General features: G+C 43.9%; 7 protein-coding genes across 7 annotated transcripts; 2 read left to right on the forward strand and 5 right to left on the reverse strand.

Annotated features, from left to right (window-relative positions):
• Position 1: 1 nt before the first annotated feature.
• On the reverse strand, positions 2 to 3,312 carry LOC6494537 (probable peroxisomal acyl-coenzyme A oxidase 1). Its single transcript, XM_001960114.4, has 8 exons — positions 3,179 to 3,312; positions 2,299 to 2,458; positions 1,948 to 2,240; positions 1,592 to 1,887; positions 917 to 1,533; positions 746 to 851; positions 530 to 682; positions 2 to 472 (listed from the first exon to the last, which is right to left on the reverse strand). Exons 1-8 carry the CDS (start codon positions 3,300 to 3,302, stop codon positions 212 to 214), a joined length of 2,010 nt encoding a protein of 669 aa, XP_001960150.1. The 5' UTR covers positions 3,303 to 3,312; the 3' UTR covers positions 2 to 211.
• On the reverse strand, positions 3,279 to 6,770 carry LOC6494536 (neurogenic differentiation factor 2). The gene is made up of 4 exons (XM_001960115.4): positions 6,478 to 6,770; positions 5,869 to 6,218; positions 3,811 to 4,477; positions 3,279 to 3,743 (listed from the first exon to the last, which is right to left on the reverse strand). Exons 1-3 carry the CDS (start codon positions 6,545 to 6,547, stop codon positions 4,181 to 4,183), a joined length of 717 nt encoding a protein of 238 aa, XP_001960151.1. The 5' UTR covers positions 6,548 to 6,770; the 3' UTR covers positions 3,279 to 3,743; positions 3,811 to 4,180.
• Positions 6,771 to 7,640: 870 nt separating this feature from the next.
• Positions 7,641 to 10,767, forward strand: LOC6496069 (sarcosine dehydrogenase, mitochondrial). Its single transcript, XM_001960116.4, has 3 exons — positions 7,641 to 9,270; positions 9,335 to 9,477; positions 9,784 to 10,767. Exons 1-3 carry the CDS (start codon positions 7,684 to 7,686, stop codon positions 10,742 to 10,744), a joined length of 2,691 nt encoding a protein of 896 aa, XP_001960152.1. The 5' UTR covers positions 7,641 to 7,683; the 3' UTR covers positions 10,745 to 10,767.
• Positions 10,768 to 11,040: 273 nt separating this feature from the next.
• Positions 11,041 to 13,966, reverse strand: LOC6494535 (sodium-independent sulfate anion transporter). Its single transcript, XM_001960117.4, has 9 exons — positions 13,805 to 13,966; positions 13,164 to 13,463; positions 12,881 to 13,105; positions 12,695 to 12,810; positions 12,185 to 12,488; positions 11,830 to 12,132; positions 11,619 to 11,764; positions 11,391 to 11,561; positions 11,041 to 11,331 (listed from the first exon to the last, which is right to left on the reverse strand). The coding sequence occupies exons 1-9, from the start codon at positions 13,818 to 13,820 to the stop codon at positions 11,125 to 11,127; spliced, it is 1,788 nt and encodes a 595-aa protein (XP_001960153.1). The 5' UTR covers positions 13,821 to 13,966; the 3' UTR covers positions 11,041 to 11,124.
• Positions 13,967 to 14,222: 256 nt separating this feature from the next.
• LOC6494533 (WD repeat-containing protein 5) lies at positions 14,223 to 15,762 on the reverse strand. The gene is made up of 2 exons (XM_001960118.4): positions 15,616 to 15,762; positions 14,223 to 15,558 (listed from the first exon to the last, which is right to left on the reverse strand). Exon 2 carries the CDS (start codon positions 15,545 to 15,547, stop codon positions 14,459 to 14,461), a length of 1,089 nt encoding a protein of 362 aa, XP_001960154.1. The 5' UTR covers positions 15,548 to 15,558; positions 15,616 to 15,762; the 3' UTR covers positions 14,223 to 14,458.
• Positions 15,763 to 16,536: 774 nt separating this feature from the next.
• On the forward strand, positions 16,537 to 18,844 carry LOC6496070 (kinesin-like protein subito). The gene is made up of 4 exons (XM_001960119.4): positions 16,537 to 17,168; positions 17,232 to 18,243; positions 18,305 to 18,485; positions 18,560 to 18,844. Exons 1-4 carry the CDS (start codon positions 16,646 to 16,648, stop codon positions 18,707 to 18,709), a joined length of 1,866 nt encoding a protein of 621 aa, XP_001960155.1. The 5' UTR covers positions 16,537 to 16,645; the 3' UTR covers positions 18,710 to 18,844.
• Positions 18,839 to 20,617, reverse strand: LOC6502520. The gene has a single exon (XM_001960120.3). The coding sequence runs from the start codon at positions 20,582 to 20,584 to the stop codon at positions 18,839 to 18,841; it is 1,746 nt and encodes a 581-aa protein (XP_001960156.3). The 5' UTR covers positions 20,585 to 20,617.
• Between the last annotated feature and the right edge of the window lie 68 nt (positions 20,618 to 20,685).

Raw genomic sequence — 20,685 nt, forward strand, 5'->3', positions numbered from 1 at the left:
GTACACTAAATGTTTTTCATTTATTTGTTGTATATTTTTACAGCCTAGTTTCAACAGCACAAGCCACAACTTTCTGTCTCTCACATCAAATTGTCTTTCAGACCATTGCTAAGCAAATAGTTGCTCAGTACGCGAACAATACAAACATACAGGTATATTTACAATAGTAACAATAATGTTGGAGGTAATCTCCGGTTAAATAAGTGGCTACTTAGAGGTGTGCCTTCATGAATGGTTTCAAGTACTTGTGGAATGATCCGTTCACGGGCTCCTTGTTTAGCGGGTTCTTCTTGGTCGACTCGAAGATGTGCTCGTAAACATTGCCATCGTAGGCACCCAGGGCGGAGTCCAAAACGCGATCATGCAGATCAAAGCTGTCCACCAAGGCCACAGCATTCGGACGCAAGCGCTTAAGGCAGCTCTCCAGACGGACTTCGAGTTTAGTGACATCTTGATCAGTAAGATCAATAAACTATAAATTCCAGAGTGTTAATTGATTACGAAGGAAACAAATATTAGATTAACCTACGCGCAAAAAGTCCCCAATACGGTTCAGACAAGCATCCACCAGATAGAGCTCCAATACCACTTTGAGAACATCTCCCAGAGCAGGCGAGACTTCGCGAGAAACTGCTAAGAGCTCCGTATACGCAGATTGAGCCAAGAAGGCACGAGCATGGAGCTAAAGGTTACAAAAAATGGAAATTCGTTATATTTGAATAAGGAAATAGAGACTTAGACTTACATCTGCTGCTGCCGTCAAGAATGTACCGCATAGGTTGGCCGCCACCTCAGTTCCATGACCCTGTTTACGACGCAGTTCTATTTGCTCATAAGCGATTCGGGTTTTGCTGTCAAAAAAAAAAAAGGCAATTAACTACTTAAGTTCTAACTGAGTACTTTCATGACGTCTTACTTGGCTGCTACAAATTGGAATGCCTTCACAATAGACTCCAGGGAGCCATCAAAGTTCACAAACTTTTGTTGACTCAGAGCTTCGTTGATATAGGCCACGGTGGGCACCAGTTTCTCTCCGTTGAGAGCTTGGCCATACACCTTCACCAGATAGCGAGCGGTCTGGAGCAGCATAACAGTGTTTTCGCCCTCGTACGTGCACACAGCCGTGGTCATGCCGTATATCGTTGGGAAATTCGAGCAGTCCATGAAGCCATGTCCTCCGCATGACAGCCGACAAGTTTCAACACCAGCCGCAGCGTCCGCGCTACAAACTGCCTTCAGGCAGCAAGACAGAGCATGCATCTCAGGCAGGCGGTCCAGATTGCCCTGCTCGATCTCACCGGAGATTACGTTGTACATGTTCCAGATGCCATCGCCGGTGGTTTTAAACACAATAGCCTTGGCAATCTGGGGGAACAGCTTGAGCTGTTGAGTGGTGTGGTCCATGATCTGTGGTTCCGGCTGATTGGGATCAATGGGACTCTGACGGCGCACTGCTGAGTAGCGGGTTGCAATAGTGGAGGACTTGGCCAAACTCTGGGCAGTATCACGGATCAGAGCACAACGCACAAACATCTGAAAAAATGCATGAAAGTTATAATTTCTGAAAATAAATAAGGAAAGGTGGTCGTACCATTGTTCCATAAGTGAGGACTGAGTTTTTGGGTGCCACATAGGTTCCATCGGGCAAGACCTGCTGATTCTTCATTAGCATATTATTCAGAGGCACCCGCACATTTTTTAGACCAAGGTAGCCATTGTTAACTGCCTTCATACCCAGTTTGGTGCCAATATCTCCGATGTCGATGCCGGGCATGGGCTTATGAGTGTCGGAATCCCTAAGCTGGACAATGAAGGGCGCCAGGCCACGGAACTCGCCCTTGGTGTAGAGCTGAGCAACCACCACAGCATGGTTTGCCGTGTGACCCACTATAAGAGGAGGTATAATTTAATAAAATAATCAAATTTATCTTCTGATTAAAAACTCACATCCTCCAGGCCACCACTTGTAGGCACTTAGAGTGGGTGTGTTTATCACAAACTCCTGGGTCTTGGGATCGTAATCAGCTCGGGTTTCCAGGCCACGCAAGAATGTGCCATGTCCCAGCTCAGTTTGGGCGTACGTGCCAATAATCTCGCAGTCCCAGGCCTTGCTCAGCCACTCCACTTGCTGCTCCATGGTGCCCTGGCCCATGATGGTGGGCACGAACATGACGTAGTGCAGTGCCAATGGATTTCCTTCCTTCAGAATAGCAGCTCCCAGCGATCCACCAAGCAAGGCACTGCAAAAAAAATATTGATTATCATTTCATATAAGGTTATGTTTTATTTTCAACATACTTGTAGGTATCAACTCCGTCTTCGCCATCAGCGCGGAGCTTGCGAATCTTCTCTCCAATAATACAGGCCTTTCGCAGACTGTGTTCGTAGAGTTCTTTGTGCGATAGATATGAAATGGGTAGGTCATCCTGCAGGGCCGGGTCCTCCAGAAACATTTTTTCTGTATGAGTAGAAGGATTAAAGGATTTGCTCGATTAGCCAACATCATAAAGATGAACATTGTTTGACTACGTGATCGTAGGAAGTCCATATTCTTTGTTAATTCAAGAGTGCTACTAATGGACTACTGTCCGTTTATTATGCCATGCCATGTTCCACCGTTCAAATCTACAAGATAAACCTATCAGCTAAGCCAATTTGAAGTGGCTGTGAAAATAAAGTAGCACCAAACATCCAAAGTACAGGCCACCTTGCCTCAATCTAGATTCGCGACAAAGTTCAAAGATTGATTATGAATTGGCCGGGTCGGGTGAAGATTAGGTTCCGCTTTGTTTATAGATACTTAATACATACATAATTAATGAACTCCGTGCCGCGAACTAATGAATGAATGGGTGTAGAAGAAGCTTAGCAAAACAAATGGCTTGATACATGGGTTTAGTAGTTAAACGCATATTTATGGAGTATCCACTGATTGGAAAAACTAAAGCTGTAGTTTCAGATCTACTCGAGGCTACTTTAATTGCCAAGTCATGCTTCTGGCACAATTTTCCGGCGCTGACGATTGTGAAACTCGATTGCGCCAAGCTTATACGAAGCTTTAACTTTTCAACCGACCGGTTAATGGTCATGCCTCTGGAGATAGACAGACAAAAGAGCTTGGCAGTCTGTGCAATCCGACGATACTAAGTACATATAGATATATGATTCGCAAGCTCACCTAGGGCCTTCTTCTCCTTGTATCTGTCCTCTCCGCCCGCCCAGAATACGGAGAACTCATGTGGATTGAAGGTAGCCGTATTGCGCTCCTTTTGCAGGTCGGGATTCACTTCCTTGGCTGGCATTTTGGCTGCTGCAGTAGTAATCAACACACGTCAAACTGGTTCTGGCGATCCGCAGCTAGGCGTCCGTCTTGCTGGAATATTGCGTACTGACTGGTTGCTCGGTCGAGGGAAAGCAAAGTGCTCGCAGTGGCATCGGGCAATTGGGTGGCTTGTTTTGCTTTGCTTCCGAACCAAACTCAATCCAGATTAGCTCCACTGATCGGATCCGAGCGAATTCGGAATCTAATCGCGGTGGCCAGTCCTCAAATCCGAACTTTAACCTCCTGTCCAGTGAATGTATACACTTGTAATATGCTTTTGTGTTGAAATAATCGCCAGCGCAATTATCATTCTTCAGCGATTGTTGTTGGGGATATATTTTATTACTACATCACAAAAGCAATACCCTACAGCTCGAAGTTCTTCAAGATGCTGAGAAGGTTGAAACTATTCAAAATAAAACTTAATTTGGACATGTTTTTTTGGATATTATAAATAATTCCACTTTAGAATAATTCATTATATTTACCTTTCAATCATTTAAAACTGAATTCATCAATTTTAAAGATAAATAGGGAAACACAAAGGGCATCTAATCCACGACTAGTTTTTTATGTTTATTTTGGGTGTGGGACGAAACCAGCTGATTGCTAGAGTTGTCAAATATCAAGGCCGAATGTGTCCAGGGCTGCATACCCGGGAGTCAATGGCGGGTTATTTAAATAAAATAAGAGTTACCGTTATTTAAAAACATTCATATATTTGCTAATAGATCTCGAGGTAACACCAATCTTTGGTCTTATGATAATAGGTTTAATCTTTCACACACACGTAAAATTAAATCACGTTTTAATACAATTATTAGGCGGGAAATTACATTTGGCTTCGGAAATGGTAAATTATAATCCATGCGACTGGCTAGTTGCTATTGCAATGCCACGCTGATGCTGTCCGAGTGAGTTATCGTAGGAGCAACTATTTGCCTGCTCCATTTGATGCATTTCCGCCGTATACCAGTGACTGTGTGAGGAGTCCGGCAACTGATGGTAACTGAGATCCGCCGGGATATGGGATTCACTGCGTGTGGATTTTTGATACGGTTGGGCGTGTAAAGTCTGCCACTCCATGCGAGAGGATGTGGTGGACGGTGGAAACGCCAGGCTGCGATTGCTCTGATGGAACTCAAAGGGCCAGCTCTGCAAGAAAAATTCAAATATAAGGATGAATGGATATTTCCATAAATCATACGAGCTGAGAAACCACATTGGCTATAAATGGAACAATATGACGACAACCCATCCGCCAGCGAGAGCGCCTTTGTTTGTTTACGCAACTTTGATTGTTTTTAGTACCCCCGCTTCTTAGGAGAAGATGTTTTCATAGATCTACAATAACAGCCTCATTAACGGATCTATAAAAACATAAACAGCCAAACACTTGCGGACAAGAGACACTCATTTGTCTGGGATGGATAGGGCATCGGTAGATGATATAGGGATGTTAGGGATAGCAAACAAATATCACACAAATGGGTTGTTCCCATCGTATCATCTCGGGCGCGTGCGAGATCGGTTGGAATAAATTAGAATAGGGACCCGGGACTCTCCCCGATCTGCCGCCATATGGCCACAAGACGGAACATTTTTTTTGCTGAAAATTTCACGCATTCGTCGGATAAACAATTGTTGCTATTTAGATAAGTTGTGCGCCATGAACTATGAGTGATGGGATTGTGTAAACTCCGCGCAAAATAAACACGGTTAGACAAATTCTAATTACAATTATCCGAGTGGGAAAATTACCGACGCAACGACACTTTCCCTTGGATGTCATTCACTTTGTCGCATCAAAGTCGAGCATCTTCAAAAATAAAAATAACCACTAGAAACTAGCAAAAGACTAACTAATGCCCCCACATCCCGATCCTCGACAGATCTACGTGCCCGCTCCATGGACCTGTCACTCATATTTAATATTTTTGAAATTCACAAAAGTATCGGATTACAGGAAAGCGAGGCAGTCTGAAATCACAAAATGTGATTTGAATATTCTAGTGGGGGGCCCGACTGAATGGCTGTGTCTGCCCTGGACCGATTTCTTTGCATATGGGAATGGGGATGGACTGCACCTTCATCTTTTGAAGGTGGAAAGACATGACGCCGCATCGGATTCACCCAAGCAGATGTTGCGACATAAATATGTGCATTTTTATACGCAATATTCAGTCTTAAATTTGGTCATTTAATATTCGAAATTATTGCACATCATTTAACATTTATGTGAACTGAAGACCTAAATTTCATCCAGTTTAAGTCACTATTGCAAAAAAGGTTTTTAAACAAGTCAATTAATAAATGGATCAGATATTTCTCCTTAAATAGACTTAATATAAAGCATATAGCCAATCAAAATATATCTCCCATGACACCTGTCATATCTTGAGGCAGCCCAGCTGCAGGTAAGTATTACTAATGCCTGGCTCATTAATGCGATTCATAATTCGTGGATGCAGTGCAGCAGCTTTAAGTGGTGCCACTGACATCACTTACCAAAGGGCGACAGGGATCATAAATGTAATGACACTTACCATGCTGCCATGGCCGTTGTTGTGAAAATGGAAATTGGCTCCTCCGGAGGCGTCTGCCATGTGACTCGTGTCCAATCCTTCAGAACTGGTGGTGCTCGAATGGCTGTGGTTGTGACTATGGTTTTGGCTGTGATTGTGGGAGTGGCTGCCATTGCTGCCAGTTTCCACCGCAGTGATTAGCTGTTTTATATATAAAGTGGCCAAACGCAACGTATCCAACTTGGAGAGCTTCGTGTCCGGCGGAATGTTGGGCAACTTGGTTTTTAGGCGTCCATAAGCACTGGATAATACTCGCATCCGCATTCGTTCCCGGGCATTCGCTGCATTCCGCTGCACCGGCGGCTGGGATCCTATAGAATTATAAAAATATATATTTTAAAATAAAATCAAAAGAATAATTTCAAAACTTTTACAGAAATATAGAAACAAGAAAGCTCTCCAGGATGTATTTTTTAATATTGATGCATATCAAAAAGAAGAAGGAACATACATGTATACTTTAAAAATCATTTTAATTTTAACTCTTAAATATATATTTTTTATGAATAAAAACTCTTGAAAATTCCTTATTTCTATTTTAATAAATAAAGGTAATAATTTTGAGCTTACCTTGAGAATCCTCATCCAATTCATCATCATAAAAATCCAATGGGCTTTGCGATCTCTTCTTGCGTGGCATTATTACACAATCTTTATATCACCAAATAAGAATTTCAGAATTTTTAAATATTTTATTTCAATCACTTCAAAAACGAATGGTATTGAACCGATTGAGAACGATTTAAAAGGCAAGTACAACCGATCCGTAGCTCTTGTAGAGCACATCTGTGAAGGGTTCGCCGGAGAGGCCGCCTTTTTGAGCATTCTGCTCCTCGGATATCTGCTCTCCAGCCTCCGGCTATTTCTGGCACCTCTGGTGGGCGTTCCCTGCTCCGTAAACAGTCTCAATTGGCGGAGGATGCCGACACATGGTGCGATCTTCGGTCTCTTTCACGGGCTCTTGGCCCCTGGCCGCCACCACATTGGCCCAGTTCTTTTTCGGTGGCAGCGGAAAATTCAAAATGAATCGCTTTGTTTATCCGACGCTGTCTATTTCGGAGTCTTATCTTAAGGATGTGCTAAGCGTGCCAACTCTCCGGGATCCATATGGCACCACCTGGTTTTGGTCTCAGAGTGCATTTAGGGCTCATCGTTTATCGTTTAATAGTAGACCAAAGTGATCATAATCCTGGGGTGTACTTTCATATCCTGTGTTGGGGTCATAGTAGGGTCACAGTGGAAGTCACTGGAGACGGAGAGGATCAGCGGAAGAACAACTTGAAGGAATATTTGATTTGGAATTTAAAAATGGTAGATTTTCGATCTATGTACATATCGTTTGAGATATTTCACTTCAGAATCTCATAAATATTGGGAGAGATATGAAGGACACTATGACTTATGAAGAGGATATAATCATTTGAATGCTTAAAATAAACTTTTTTAAACAAAGCCTCTTGATTTTGTACAATAGTTAAATTAGAAATAGTCTAAATATAAATTCAAATTATTCTGAATAAATTGTTTTTTGACCTACGAGGCTATGAACTGATTCTACCAATTGGCACACCTCCGCGATAAGAAAAAGCTGCCTCTGCTTCGGCAGCTTTGTCTTGATTAGGGCCTCCTAGTGGCGATGGGACGTCACAAAAGCCGGACTTATCAGGAAGACGACCCTAGGGTTCAGCCAGACCCATCAGAAGATTAGCACGGCGAAGCGGCCCTCTGCGAAATCAGTTCAGTTTTTGAATCGAACGCGTAAGGCAGCTTCTCGAAATGTGGCGCCATTGCATCCTGCAGCAGACAGCCCGCCGGGGGCTCAGCCAACAAGCCAGCAAAGGAGCAGGAGGCGGAAGAACTAGGCAGGAGCCGAGTGGAGCCCTGCCAGCATCGGCAGATGTGGTAGTTATTGGTGGGGGCTCAGCTGGATGCCATACCCTGTATCACCTGGCGCGACGAGGGGTCAAAGCCGTGCTCCTGGAACGTGCTCAACTGACTGCCGGGACCACCTGGCACACCGCCGGCTTGTTGTGGCGCCTACGACCCAATGACGTTGATATCCAGCTGCTGGCAAACTCCCGGCGCATACTCCAACAATTGGAGGAGGAAACTGGTCTGGATCCGGGTTGGATTCAAAACGGCGGCATCTTTATAGCCCACAATGAAACGCGTTTGGATGAGTACCGCCGGCTGGCCACAGTGGGCTCTGCTCTGGGGATAGAAAACCAAGTATTGAGTCCTGAGGAGACACAAAAGCTATTCCCTCTCTTGGATCCTTCGGCTTTTGTGGGAGCACTCTACTCCCCAGGTGATGGTGTCATGGATCCAGCTATGCTATGTTCTGCCCTCAAGAAGGCTGCCACCAATTTGGGCGCCCAGGTGATCGAAAACTGTGGAGTGGAGGATCTGATAGTGGAGCAGACTGCCAGAGGTAAGAAAGTAACTGGAGTAGCCACATCCTTTGGTGATATCAAAACGGAGAAGGTGGTCAATGCCACTGGAGTATGGGGTCGCGATCTGGTGGCCAAGCACGGCACTCATCTTCCCCTGGTGCCAATGAAACACGCATACATCGTTTCCGAATCGATTCCTGGAGTTAGGGGCTTACCAAACATCCGAGATCACGATTACTCCACGTACTTCCGCATCCAGGGCGATGCTATCTGCATGGGTGGCTACGAACCGAATCCTATTTTACTGGAACCGGTTCCCAAGGACTTCCATTTCGGTCTTTACGAGCTGGATTGGTCTGTATTCGAAACGCATGTCGAAGGTGCCCAGAAACTGTGTCCCAGCTATGCCAAATACGGAGTTAAAAGCACTGTCTGTGGCCCGGAATCTTTCACTCCGGATCACAAGCCTCTGATGGGTCCCGATCCCATCCTGGACGGACTCTACCACAACTGCGGTTTCAATTCGGCTGGCATGATGTTTGGCGGAGGATGTGGCGAGCAGACTGCTCTCTGGGTCATCCAAGGGCAGCCAGATCTACCCATGTTCGGCTTTGACCTGCGAAGATTTACTCCGGAACAAGGCAAGGCCACCCAGTGGATCAGGGAGAAGTCACACGAGAGCTACGTGAAGAACTACAGCATGGTTTTCAAATACGATCAGCCTTTAGCTGGACGAGACTTCCAAAAGGATCCGCTGCACGACGAAATGATCAAGGCAGGAGCTATGATGGAGGAGAAACAGGGCTGGGAACGTCCCGGCTTCTTCCTGCCCTCCGGTGCCGCAAAAGCAGTGGTGCAACCCTACGACTGGTATGGCAGCTATGGGCACCAGAGGAACGCGGATAGCGAGTATGAGAAAGTTTTGGAAGGAGATCTTCACTACAGCCGCTTTTCGGAGCATCACGATCTGGTGGGTTCTGGATTTTTGACTCTTCCATGAAGGTTATCAATATTTTGTTTTTAATTCGCAACAGATTGGATCGGAGGCTCAGGCCTGCCGCAATAATGCTGTTGTCTTCAACATGAGCTATTTCGCAAAGATTCTACTGGATGGTCCTCAAGCTCAGGAGGCTGCAGATTGGCTCTTCTCCGCTAACACTAATCGTGATCCCAGCAAGTGAGTTCCAATTCCAAATATCTCTTTATCTATTTTTTACAAAAGAGAGCTTCATTCAACAAACTAGTGGTATAAGCATAGAAATCATTCAAGTACAAGATAATGTTATCAAAGGTAGACATATGACAACATTTGATAAAGATCGGCTTTTAACTTTTGACAGCCTGCTCCATTCAAGTGCCAGACTTCTATAAGAAACCAAAAAACTGGCAAAAGCTTACGATTTTCTATTTTTAGAACTTTCAATTGACATTTATTAGATATCTATAAATAAACCAATATTTCTTTCATTTATTTACCCTCCAGAACTGTTTACACTTGCGCTCTCAACGATGCTGGAGGTGTGGAGGCGGATGTGACCATTTCCCGTCTGTTGCCTGGTTCCGGCAAAGTTCACGATCCCAAGATCAGGGATCAGGGCTTCTACATTGTGGCAGGAGGAGCTTCAGCCTTCTATTCTTACAGTGTCCTGCAAGCTGAGATCCGTAGAAAGGGTTTCGATGCCAAACTGAAGGATCTGACAGCCGAATTAGGAGTCATTTCCATCCAGGGGCCCAACAGCCGTAAGATCCTGGAGCCCCTGTTAGACTGCAGTCTAGCCGATGATACCCTACCTCCAAACAGCACCTGCCTGGCCAAATTTGGCGGCGTGGACCTGCGCCTCCTGCGGGTGAGCTTTGTGGGGGAACTGGGCTACGAACTCCACGTGCCCAAAAAGGATTGTGCGGCTGTCTATCAAAACTTGATGAAGGCAGGAGCTAGCCAGGATTTGCGCAATGCCGGCTATCGATCGCTTTACTCTCTGAGCAGCGAGAAAGGCTATCATCTATGGAGCTTCGATCTTCGCCCGGATGACACTCCACTCGAGGCGGGATTGGGATTCACATGCCGCAAAAACGGCGACTATCGCGGAAAGGCTGCCATCGACCGGCAAAGAGCTGAGGGAGTTAAGAAGCGCCTGGTCTACTTAACGCTTCAGGATCAAGTGCCTATTTGGGGTCTAGAGGGCGTCTATCGGAATGGCCAGCCAGTAGGCATCTTGCGCCGGGCTGAGTATGCCTACACTTTGGGAAAATCCCTGGGACAGGCCTACATTGCCCGGCCAGATGGCCAGATCATCGATACCGATTATATCAAGAGCGGGGAATACGAGGTGGACATATTGGGTCGGAGATACCGTGCCGACTGCCACTTGCGCAGCCCATTCGATCCGACGGGCCAACGGGTTCTCGGTAACTACGCTTCGGAGTCTAAACCTAAAAAATAAAGACATGATCCTTTCGCTTCCAAGAACTCGTTTTCTTTCTGAAGGGAACCTCTTTTCTCCTCGATGTGAAGTGCTTGCCGCAAGGATCGTAAATTACTTTCCCCGCTGACAGAGGTTCGGAGAAAGGTCGCCAGCCAGTCTGGTCAGACCGTAATGCGGTTGCGGTTAACGACTCAATTAATTTTGGTGTCCAACTATTATGACATAATTCTTCTTGGGATTCCTCGAAGGCCAGACGACGTAATTCTAGAGCCCTCGCCCATGCCCGGCCAGACAAGCTGTCGCCTCTGGAGTGGTTTTTCATTTTCTAGATGCAACTTTAGTCAAATACGATCTTGAGGTAATACTTTCAGCTTAAATATTAGTAAAAAGTAAATTGCTTAAGCTCCAATGGTTACTGTGGAGGCAGTGTTGGAAGGACTATCGAAGTGGGCGGCCACCAGCTCCTCCAGCGTCACATCGAACTTAAAGATAGGCCGCATGTCACTGTTCAAACGGCAAACTACTCCTGCGGAGCCAATGTTCCAGTTCCAGCAGCTCATGGCGCAGTTAAGAGCCTCCAAATCGCCTTTCATGGAGACAATGTTCTGTGGGATGAGTAATTAGTAAAATCTGGACAAGTGGGTTACTCGAATATGTTATTCACCATTGCCACGGTGTAATCAATGGAGTTTATCTCCTCGCCCTTAATGATCACCAACTGGGTTTCTCCATTTTGATGATTCAGAAAACGCACTACCTTCTCCTTCAAGTACTCCGCGGATGCATAGTCCAGTTTTTGTTTTACGTCCACCAGACAGACTTCATGACCATTTATCTAAAGGGATCTATAGTTAAAGTTTCTGATTTTCCAAAATAATCAATTTTGATTTACTTTTTCCAATGTTATATCCACATGGGGTCGGGCACTGCTGTAGAGTATATATACCAGATTAGCTGCTATTCCGCAAAGAATTCCGTATTCCAAACTCCAGAACACACAAGTAAAGTAAGTGACAGTAAATGGAAGCAGATCCTTCTCTGAAATGGGGCAAATAATCCAATAAATATAGTTCAACCCTTTTTTAAATGTCTTCATTACTTACTTTTCGACTTCCACATATCCCTGACCTTGTGCAGTTCCACCAATGATATCATGGCAGCTATGATAATGGCAGCCAACGTGCACTTTGGTATATAATAGAAGGTCTGAGTGAGGAAAGCTAGAGCCATGAGGACCAGAGCTCCGGTGATAGCTCCTCCGAGTGGCGTCTTAACACCACTGGCATTATTCACAGCGGTACGCGTAAAGGATCCAGTGACCGGCATGGAGAGCACAAAGCTACCCATAATATTACACATACCAAGAGCCACCATCTCCTGGGAGGCATCTACAATTTTTCCTTTTGCTAAAATGAAAATAAATTAGTTGGAAACAAAATTTATAAAATGTAAACTTACAAAAGGCCTTGGAAATAGCCACGATTTCCAAGATTGAGATCAAGGGAATGGATCCTAGGGAGGCTCCGACTGTACTGATCATCTCACCAAAGGACACATACTCGCCATCCACCGTTGTGCTGAAGGGAGGAAGGCGGAAGGGCGGGACTCCGGCTGTAATATTTCCAGTAACCCTGAAAGGCTGATTACCATCACGACTAAGGATGTATGCCAGGAAGGTGCCAAATATCACAGCAAGAGCATTACGGGAAAGAGCGAGGTACTTCCAGAAAATTCGGTTTCCCCACCTGATGTCCTTAACGCGCTGTAAATAAATGTTTATTTAAATTAAACTGATAAGGAATCTAGCAAGTATTTTAAAATATTCTAACTGATAAGTTTCATTCACAAGTTTAGGTAACATTCCAACCAATTAATAAAATTGAGTGTTGATTGTTTTCAATTGAAATATTTCAAAGTTTCAATTCAAATTAGTGAATTATCATATTTTTATTTTTTGTCAATTCTTACCGTCATGAGCAGCAGAAACACAAGGGAGGACACACCCAGCAGGGCATCCCACAACCTAATTGAAGTCAAGTGGGTGAAGAAATTCTTCCAAGCGGGTAGCAGATCATTTGAAGGACCTGTCGGGAGCAGGTAGAATGTGGAATGCGGAATGAGTAATGAGAATTTGAACAAAAGCGGCATACTCACTGGAAAGACCCACAATGTTGTTAATCTGCGCACTGCCAATGGTGGTGGCTGCCGCCATGGTGAAGCCGGTGATCACAGGAATCGATATAAACCGCACCAGTACTCCCATGTTGAGAAGGCCCAGAACCAAAACTATGCATCCAGCCAGGAAGCACAAGAGAACAGCATAGTCCGGATTAATAGTGGCATACTGGTTGACCATTAGGGCCATGATAGCAGTGGTGGCTAGGGAAGACAGTAGAACGTTAGACATAATCCTCTAGAAACATATTTTTTCACTCACCAATTGTGACGTCCTTGCAGGAGCCAAAAACTATGTAAGTAAAGCAGCCCATAAAGGCCGAGTAAAGGCCGTACTGGGGCTCCAAACCAGCCACAATACCATAGGCTATGGCTTGCGGTATGGTGGTCAGTCCCACGGTGAATCCTGCTATGAAGTCCTGCATGATGTACTCCACCCGGTAGCGGGGTAGCCATTTCAGGATGGGGAACTTGTTGGTCACGGTCGCCGGACGACACAGCTTACGGCCCCCATCCCTGATAAGCGTTCCCAAATTGGGCAACTGCTCTCGGTAGAGATTGTCTAAAGATTCAAAACACAAACTGTAAAAAAACGTATTCTTCCGTAGAGATAACCCCTCCTGTGCGGTCTAATCTCCCCTGGCAGCAGCAACATTTTAGGGACATCTGTCGATCTGTCGTGTTTATTGGCATTGGACTGGTCAGCATATAGTTTACAAGTGCTCGGACTACCCCACGATGATAAGCCCCAATCAGATACACTTTTATGAATTGGCACGTATTTTATATGGGCATCCACTCGACCCGATAATTGCACACTCTCCAATAGCGGCAAGATTTATGTCCAATCAAATAACCCTCAACGGGTAACAGCCGGAAAAACCCCCATCTCTCGTTACTCACCCTCGTCGGCTCGCATCGTGGATGCTTTTCAAGTTCCGAGCTTGATCAGAATAAAAATAGAACCGTACCAATAAGCGGTATAATAATGGGAGCGACTATAACGAAAGCATCCGATCAGTGTGTCGCTCCAGACCCTACTGCCACTCCGGTCTCCGGCGACTAACTGCGATAGCGTCGGCCTGCTCTCGGCTTGGAGTGGCTATATACGAATGTATAAGCATGTTTGCCATATAGCCATATAAGATTTACAAGAGCAGGTACCGGCTTATCTTGTTAGCCATGTTAGCCATCGTCAATCAACGATTACAAAGATATTTCATTCGTTTGCCTCCTCAGGACAAAGTCACTAGAGGAAGCTACCGTCGCAGGTGACGAATTACAAACGAAATAAGACTACATTAGTAATATTTTATAATATCATTAAAATTATAATTGATTTTATCAGTTAATCAACAAATAATAAATTAAAATTGTTTCTTAAAACGTGCGGAATAGAATTTAAGTATAATAAATGAGTAATAAAAGTATAAAAGTGGTATCATTTTTAAAATTGGTTGACATTCGTTACCATATTTTTCCTCACTTGGAAGAATTTGTTTTGAATGATAAAAGTTTAAATAAATAGAGACAGTCAATATTTATAAGACTTTGCTACTACTCGGTGCTTTGCCAGATCTTAACTTCGTAATTGTTCTGCAACGATCCGCTAGCAATTAAATTCGCCGTGGGATGACAATCGGTGCAGAGCACTTGGTCACCCTGAGTGTCCACCTTCTGGACCAGTTCCTTGGTTTGTAAATTCCAGATACATATTGACAAATCTTCGCTTCCCGAGATAATCCAAATGCCAGCCGTGATGGAGAAGTTGGAAGTCATGCAGAATACCTCGTTCTTATGACCACGATAAGAACGAAGGCATTTGGGTTTCTGAAAGTTCCACAGCTTCAGGGTATTGTTCATGGTGGAGGTAAGGATGTACTTTCCATTCGGTGCAAACTTCACATGTCCCACCGGCGTGTTGTCGTCGTCGATAAGTGTCTTCAACACTTGGCAGGTGGTGGCGTCCCAAATGCGCACCAGGCCATCGAAGCTGCTGGTCACAAAGAGGCTGCCGTCACGGTTAAAGTCCACAGAGCTGATCGGATCCAGGTGGGCTGGTACAGTCTTTAGTGTCCTGCCTGTGCGTATGTCCCACAGGCGCACGGTTTCATCAAAACTTGTAGAAGCTAGCAAGTTTCCCTGAGGATTGAAGCGGCAAGAAAAGGTGAAGCCACCATGCCCCTCCAGAGTCATCTGACAACGTCCACTCCGCACATCCCACAACTTAACCGTTTTATCGTCGCTGCAAGTGGCCAACGTTCGTCCAACTGGCGCCCAGGTCACATCATTAATTCCATGATTGTGCCCAGTCATCGATTGGATCAAAGAAGCAGTTTCCACGTCCCATTGCTTGAGAAACCAGTCCGCCGAAGCGCTGGTAAGGTACTCGCCATCCGGACTAAATTTTACAGAAGTAACACAGGAGGCGTGACCCGGCATAGAGAACTTTAGGGCATATCCCGGAGACTTCTGCTGCGACTTGGAGGAAAGTGGGGTTACGGGTGCTACGGGTATCTTGAATGGATTGTCGTCGGGCAACAGTGTGCAGCCTGCTGATTCTGAAGCTGCTGGATCAATAAGCTCATCAGGAGGCACTTCCATAATTTCCACCGTGTAATCATGAACGTCGCGGTTGGAAGACATTTTTAAAATATCTGAAAAATCCACAACCCATAAAAATCAATGGCAGCAGAGGAGTGAATATCCCTTACCTAAATAAATAACTTATAATAGCCGTTAACTTAGTTAACGTGATGTTTTTTAATTTTATTATAAAAAACTGAAATTTTTTTCTTACAAATGTGCTTACAGTTGTTACATTGGTGTTTGCAACACTAAAGTAGATCCTAAAAGTGCTGTAAAGTCCTAAAAAAAGCTTTTTAGCCTTTTAATACCACTCCGAAAAACATAAATTACTAAATTATAATCATGAATCATGAAGACAAGTTGATTTGCTCTTAAAAAAAGAGTGTATAACATTTTTTAAATTTATTTTTAAACAGAAAAATAAATGAATACAAGCAAGAAATTTATGTTTGTACAAGAACTAAGAAGTAACTGAGATTACCGGCTTTACAATTCATTAAGAACTATTTTTATTACAACAATATTTGCAGAAAATATACATATGGCAATTATATTTCTTTCTTTGTATTCCACCACGCAATAATCGTTTGTTTGCTCAGACAGGGGCGTTAAAATCAGACTGAGAAAGAAAACCACACAAGAGCAATTAATTTGCAATTTGAGTAAATATTTGGTGACAGAACGGTCTATTCGCACAGCCTGCCAGCTATGTTGCCCAGACTTGCTAACAGAACATTACACAAATGGCCGATGGTGTGCCGCAATTTGTCACCTAATTATTTGCTGACGGCGCTAATCTTCATTCACATTCCCAAAACTAAATTATGGGAAAATGATAATAAAGTCAGTGAACTTGTTGTCACTGGATATTTGCATATCATTCCAAAGTCGGTAATTTTATCAGCAAAACTTATTGTTCACTTAGATGGTGTTGTTATTGTTTTTATTTGCTTTAAGATAAATTTTCAAATCACTCTTGTCCGTTATTTTCTTTTTTTGAATTTAAAAAGTTATCGATAATTCGATCAAACAGAGGACAGCACTGCAACAATTGTCATTCATTATTTTTCAAAAGTTGGCAGTGCTCTCGGAAGCGTCCAAAAAATAGCGCGAAGGAGGACATAAGTTTGCAAAAAAGATTTTATTATCATCAAGATGGACAGTAAAGAAAAAGTCGAGGTTCACAAGCGGGAAATGAGATCTTTCCTGATGGCCCGCGATCCCTCGATCGATCGACGTTTCCGGCCACGACCCAACAAAAAGCTACGACTCTTTGATGACATCCAGGAATCGGAGGATGACAGCTACTCGGAGTACTCAGATACGGAATCCGACTATACTCCCAATGCTGCCTCGACAGCAACAAGTACAGGCGACAGCAGTAGCACTGAAACAGGACCCCAGGTGTTCCTGCGCCTGCGACCCGTTACAGATCCCTCCAAGGCTTACACAGTCTCGGATGATGGCAGTGTGCTGATCACGAGCTGCAAAATAGACTCCACCAGCAACAATGTTAACCGAATGGAAAAACATTTTAGTTTCAGTTCCATCTTCGACAGCTGTGTGGGCCAGAGAGATATATACGATATATGTGTGGGTCCCAAAATCTTAGAAGAGGAATGCGTCACTATTATGACATACGGCACTTCGGGATCGGGAAAAACCTTTACTCTACTCGGTAAGAACTTTCTCACTTTTTACAGGACCAATGCATAATCCATAATGTGTACTCCTTACCCAGGTGACGATGTCCGTGCTGGAATCATTCCCCGAGCACTCGAGAACGTTTTCACAATCTATAAGGAGAATTTATACCACGCTCCGAAACTGAAACTGGTCAATGGTTGCATTACCTTTCTGCAGGACGACGCTACTCTAAATGAGATCCAAGTCCGAAAGAAGCTATTGCAACTATGCCCCGACATTACGGCCCATCACAAGCGACTGAAGCAAGTGATCGATGGGGATCATAATTTTGAGGTGAAGGCCTCTCCCGATACTTCGGTGATGGTATGGGTGTCCTTTGTAGAGATCTACAATGAGTTGGTGCACGACTTACTGGCCATTCCGCCACGCCAGGAAAAGCTTGGCGAGGTTCCGCGCAAAAACCTTAAAATCGTGTGTAATAAGGGACTAGTATTCGTCAAGGGGTTGACCAGCGTGTTTGTGAAAACTAGTGAGGAGGCTCTACAGCTCCTTCGACTTGGTCAGCAACGTTCCACGTACGCCTCAACATCCGTCAACGCGAATTCTAGTCGATCGCATTGTGTATTCACCGTTGATATTCTAAAATATGATCGTTCAGGCATGACGACTCAAAGCTCCTACAGATTCTGCGACTTGGCGGGGTCAGAGCGGGTAATAAACACTGGAACAACTGGCTTGCGATTGAAAGAAGCCAAAAACATCAACACTTCACTAATGGTCCTGGGTAGGTGTCTGGATGCAGCCAGTACGTCACACAAAAAGAAAAATAACGACGTAATACCGTACCGCGACTCCAAGCTCACCATGTTGCTGCAGGCGGCGTTGCTTGGCAAAGAGAAGCTGGCTATGATAGTAACAGTCACGCCTGTAGATAAATATTACGAGGAAAATCTGAACGTTTTAAACTTTGCCTCGATAGCTAAAAATATAATATTTAAGGAGCCGGTAATTAAACAGCATCGAACCAGTTTTTGCGGATTTATGGAGTTCTCAAAAATGGAGCCTGGCGATGAATACAAAAAACAGCTTGAGGAAGAAAATGTCAGGTATGACACTTATTGGTCCAAATCTGAAATATATATATTTTATTTGTCTGTTTCTCAACAGCTTACAGTTGGAGATCGAGAGACTTAAATTCGATCATGTTCTACAGATGCAACTGCTGGAGGAGAAGCTGCGCAAAGAACTCACCGATACATATCAGGAGATTATCAAGGATACAAAGAAACAATTAGAAGAGGAATGTGAAAAGAAGCTATATCTTGCAAATAGAGAATGGGAATTCAAGGTGGCTTAATTCAAAATTAAAACTACTTTTGCTCAATTTATTAAACCGTCTCCTCTTTTTCATTTTTTTTATAGCTTTCGTCGCAAAAGCGCCGGTACGAAGAAGATATAGAGGACCTCAAGGATGAAATAGAGGATCTAAAGAATCCTCCCCCATCGGACGCTGAAAGTGTGGAGGAGGCCGAAGAGTCGAAATCTTCCATCGAAATACTCGATGATGATTAATAGGTTTAAAATTGTAATTCTATTTTTAATTAAGTGTTAAGTTTTTGTGGAGTTTTTTTCCCATGTTTAGTGTTATGAAATATTTTATCAGTTTGTAACGAATGCAAAATTTTTAAATAAACGTGTCATTTAATAGTTATGTGAAAATTTATTATACAATCCTTTCCAGGTGATTTCGAGAAGGAATATTATAGTTGAAGCTGTGACAAGTACTCCATAAGCGAACCATACCCACTGAAGATCCTCCAGACGCAAAATGGCTTTTTCTTGGATCTCATGGGCAATAGGATCATCTATTCCAGCCAACCCTGCCTCTATCATGTCATAGTGGTGCATTCCCACCCAGAACTGATACAATCCGTTCGCTCTCACCTCTAGAATCAGTTTGCTGACCGGCTCTATAAACCAGGAAGCACTAGGCCACTGAAAGGACATGAGAGCTAGGGACCACATACAAGCATCCGTAGAGTATATGAATAGCTCCCGACTGAAGCGCTTTTGCTGTTCGCTAAACAGTGTCCAATGAAGGCGCGAGGCAAAGTAAGCGCTGCTGGAATTTCCGCTACTCCTCACCTGGTTGTACTCGCTGACATTTAGTATCAGTAGATTAAGATGCATATCGATAACCGTGTGAAGATCCTCCTCGGTGGTAACCAATGGTAATCTGGTGCGCTGGAGATCGGCAAAGCTTCTGGCCTGGAACTGACTTGGCGGGTGAGCCATCATGGTTTCCAAAGCCGCTTCGAAGATGCTGCTCACATTTAAGCCCACAATGCCCAACATTAAATAGATCCATCTATTACTTGCTGGGCAAGGTAACCTGAAGGATTGTCCCAAAACTCCAAGTAGGGCTCTGTCATTCAGGAAAAAGTCCTCCAAGTGGGCGGCTTCACCGTTCAACCTCTGGAGGAGGCATAAAACCAATCCATAGGCGTAAATAATACCCACAGCCAGAAGAATATTGTAAGGGCTGATTAAATGCCTGTATATGTCCCGGAGGGGAATCGGTTGGGCCATAGGAATCATTAAACAAATGTGAGTCATCTCAAGTGGATAACTACTGTGGTATAACTGATCTTCATATTCTAGCATTAAAATGCTGGCTGAAAGGTCAAAGGCCAACTGATCGCCCAATTCTCGAAGAGTACTTGAACGCAGAAATCGTCCTGGAGTAACTGTCGGGGCTATCTCCAAAGTGGCATTTAGCTTCCAGGACAAAACGTGAATGAAACGGCCCACGGAACCGGCTAGTATCTGTTTCTTACTGCGCCTGTCTTTATAAAGAATAGATCTAGGGAGCCATTGGTCGGGTATCACAATCAATGGATGTCCCTGCATGTTTGGAAAATTCGGAGAAAATATTGGTGAAGCCCCAAAGGGAATCCGTTCCATCCTAAATCGAGGGTAGGGCTGATATCTATAAAAATACATAGCCTCTTCGTCTGCTAGGAGTCCAAAAACGTTTAAGATTCTTAAGTAGTAGCATTTTTCTAGTAGGTATTCCATTCTGCTATGATTAGAAGAAGTATTTGCACTATAAAGTATTATTTTATCATTGCGAAAGAGTTCTAAAGTAGTAGTTAGATTCTGAAGAATTTCCAAATCGTTTTTCTCCTCAAGTCCTTGCAAACAAAGTAGATGAAGTGGTCGGGAAACGTTTGTATTTCGAGGGCTGCCATCAGTAACCGTTTGGATAATCACTGGGATTGTTAAAGTATCGAAAATTTCATTTAACAACGTATCCGGACAATGAGTATTACGGATTATTAACACGGAAACTCCAGGTTCAATAACAGCTCTTTCCACGAATTTAACGAGAGAACATCCAACCATGAAGGGAGCCCCAAGAATTAGTATATTTAATGTAATCCACATGCTGTTTCAAATTTAAGAACTCTACTGATACCCCCACTTATTTATATAGTTTTCGGATTTCTCCAAGTCATTCATAAGGAAAATGCGTAGGTTTTACACGC

The sequence above is a fragment of the Drosophila ananassae genome, chromosome 3L, assembly GCF_017639315.1.
Source record: "Drosophila ananassae strain 14024-0371.13 chromosome 3L, ASM1763931v2, whole genome shotgun sequence".
In the NCBI taxonomy this organism is placed as follows: domain Eukaryota; kingdom Metazoa; phylum Arthropoda; class Insecta; order Diptera; family Drosophilidae; genus Drosophila; species Drosophila ananassae.

What these genes read in the sequence shown, in the direction of transcription:
- LOC6494535 (XM_001960117.4), bottom strand. An exon ending in TGTTTCTGCTGCTCATGACG is followed by an intron (nt 12,489 to 12,694) that starts GTAAGAATTGAC and finishes ATTTATTTACAG; the next exon opens with CGCGTTAAGGACATCAGGTG. An exon ending in TTGATTACACCGTGGCAATG is followed by an intron (nt 11,332 to 11,390) that starts GTGAATAACATA and finishes CTCATCCCACAG; the next exon opens with AACATTGTCTCCATGAAAGG.
- LOC6494537 (XM_001960114.4), bottom strand. Translation starts at nt 3,302, where the DNA reads ATGCCAGCCAAGGAAGTGAATCCCGACCTGCAAAAGGAGCGCAATACG. An exon ending in TTCCAATTTGTAGCAGCCAA is followed by an intron (nt 852 to 916) that starts GTAAGACGTCAT and finishes TTTTTTTGACAG; the next exon opens with CAAAACCCGAATCGCTTATG. An exon ending in TCTTGACGGCAGCAGCAGAT is followed by an intron (nt 683 to 745) that starts GTAAGTCTAAGT and finishes TGTAACCTTTAG; the next exon opens with CTCCATGCTCGTGCCTTCTT.
- LOC6496070 (XM_001960119.4), top strand. Translation starts at nt 16,646, where the DNA reads ATGGACAGTAAAGAAAAAGTCGAGGTTCACAAGCGGGAAATGAGATCT. An exon ending in AAAAACCTTTACTCTACTCG is followed by an intron (nt 17,169 to 17,231) that starts GTAAGAACTTTC and finishes CTCCTTACCCAG; the next exon opens with GTGACGATGTCCGTGCTGGA. An exon ending in CTTGAGGAAGAAAATGTCAG is followed by an intron (nt 18,244 to 18,304) that starts GTATGACACTTA and finishes GTTTCTCAACAG; the next exon opens with CTTACAGTTGGAGATCGAGA.
- LOC6496069 (XM_001960116.4), top strand. Translation starts at nt 7,684, where the DNA reads ATGTGGCGCCATTGCATCCTGCAGCAGACAGCCCGCCGGGGGCTCAGC. An exon ending in TTTCGGAGCATCACGATCTG is followed by an intron (nt 9,271 to 9,334) that starts GTGGGTTCTGGA and finishes AATTCGCAACAG; the next exon opens with ATTGGATCGGAGGCTCAGGC. An exon ending in ACTAATCGTGATCCCAGCAA is followed by an intron (nt 9,478 to 9,783) that starts GTGAGTTCCAAT and finishes TTTACCCTCCAG; the next exon opens with AACTGTTTACACTTGCGCTC.
- LOC6494536 (XM_001960115.4), bottom strand. Translation starts at nt 6,547, where the DNA reads ATGCCACGCAAGAAGAGATCGCAAAGCCCATTGGATTTTTATGATGAT. An exon ending in ATTGGATGAGGATTCTCAAG is followed by an intron (nt 6,219 to 6,477) that starts GTAAGCTCAAAA and finishes ATAATTCTATAG; the next exon opens with GATCCCAGCCGCCGGTGCAG. An exon ending in ACAACGGCCATGGCAGCATG is followed by an intron (nt 4,478 to 5,868) that starts GTAAGTGTCATT and finishes TTTTTCTTGCAG; the next exon opens with AGCTGGCCCTTTGAGTTCCA.
- LOC6494533 (XM_001960118.4), bottom strand. Translation starts at nt 15,547, where the DNA reads ATGTCTTCCAACCGCGACGTTCATGATTACACGGTGGAAATTATGGAA.
- LOC6502520 (XM_001960120.3), bottom strand. Translation starts at nt 20,584, where the DNA reads ATGTGGATTACATTAAATATACTAATTCTTGGGGCTCCCTTCATGGTT.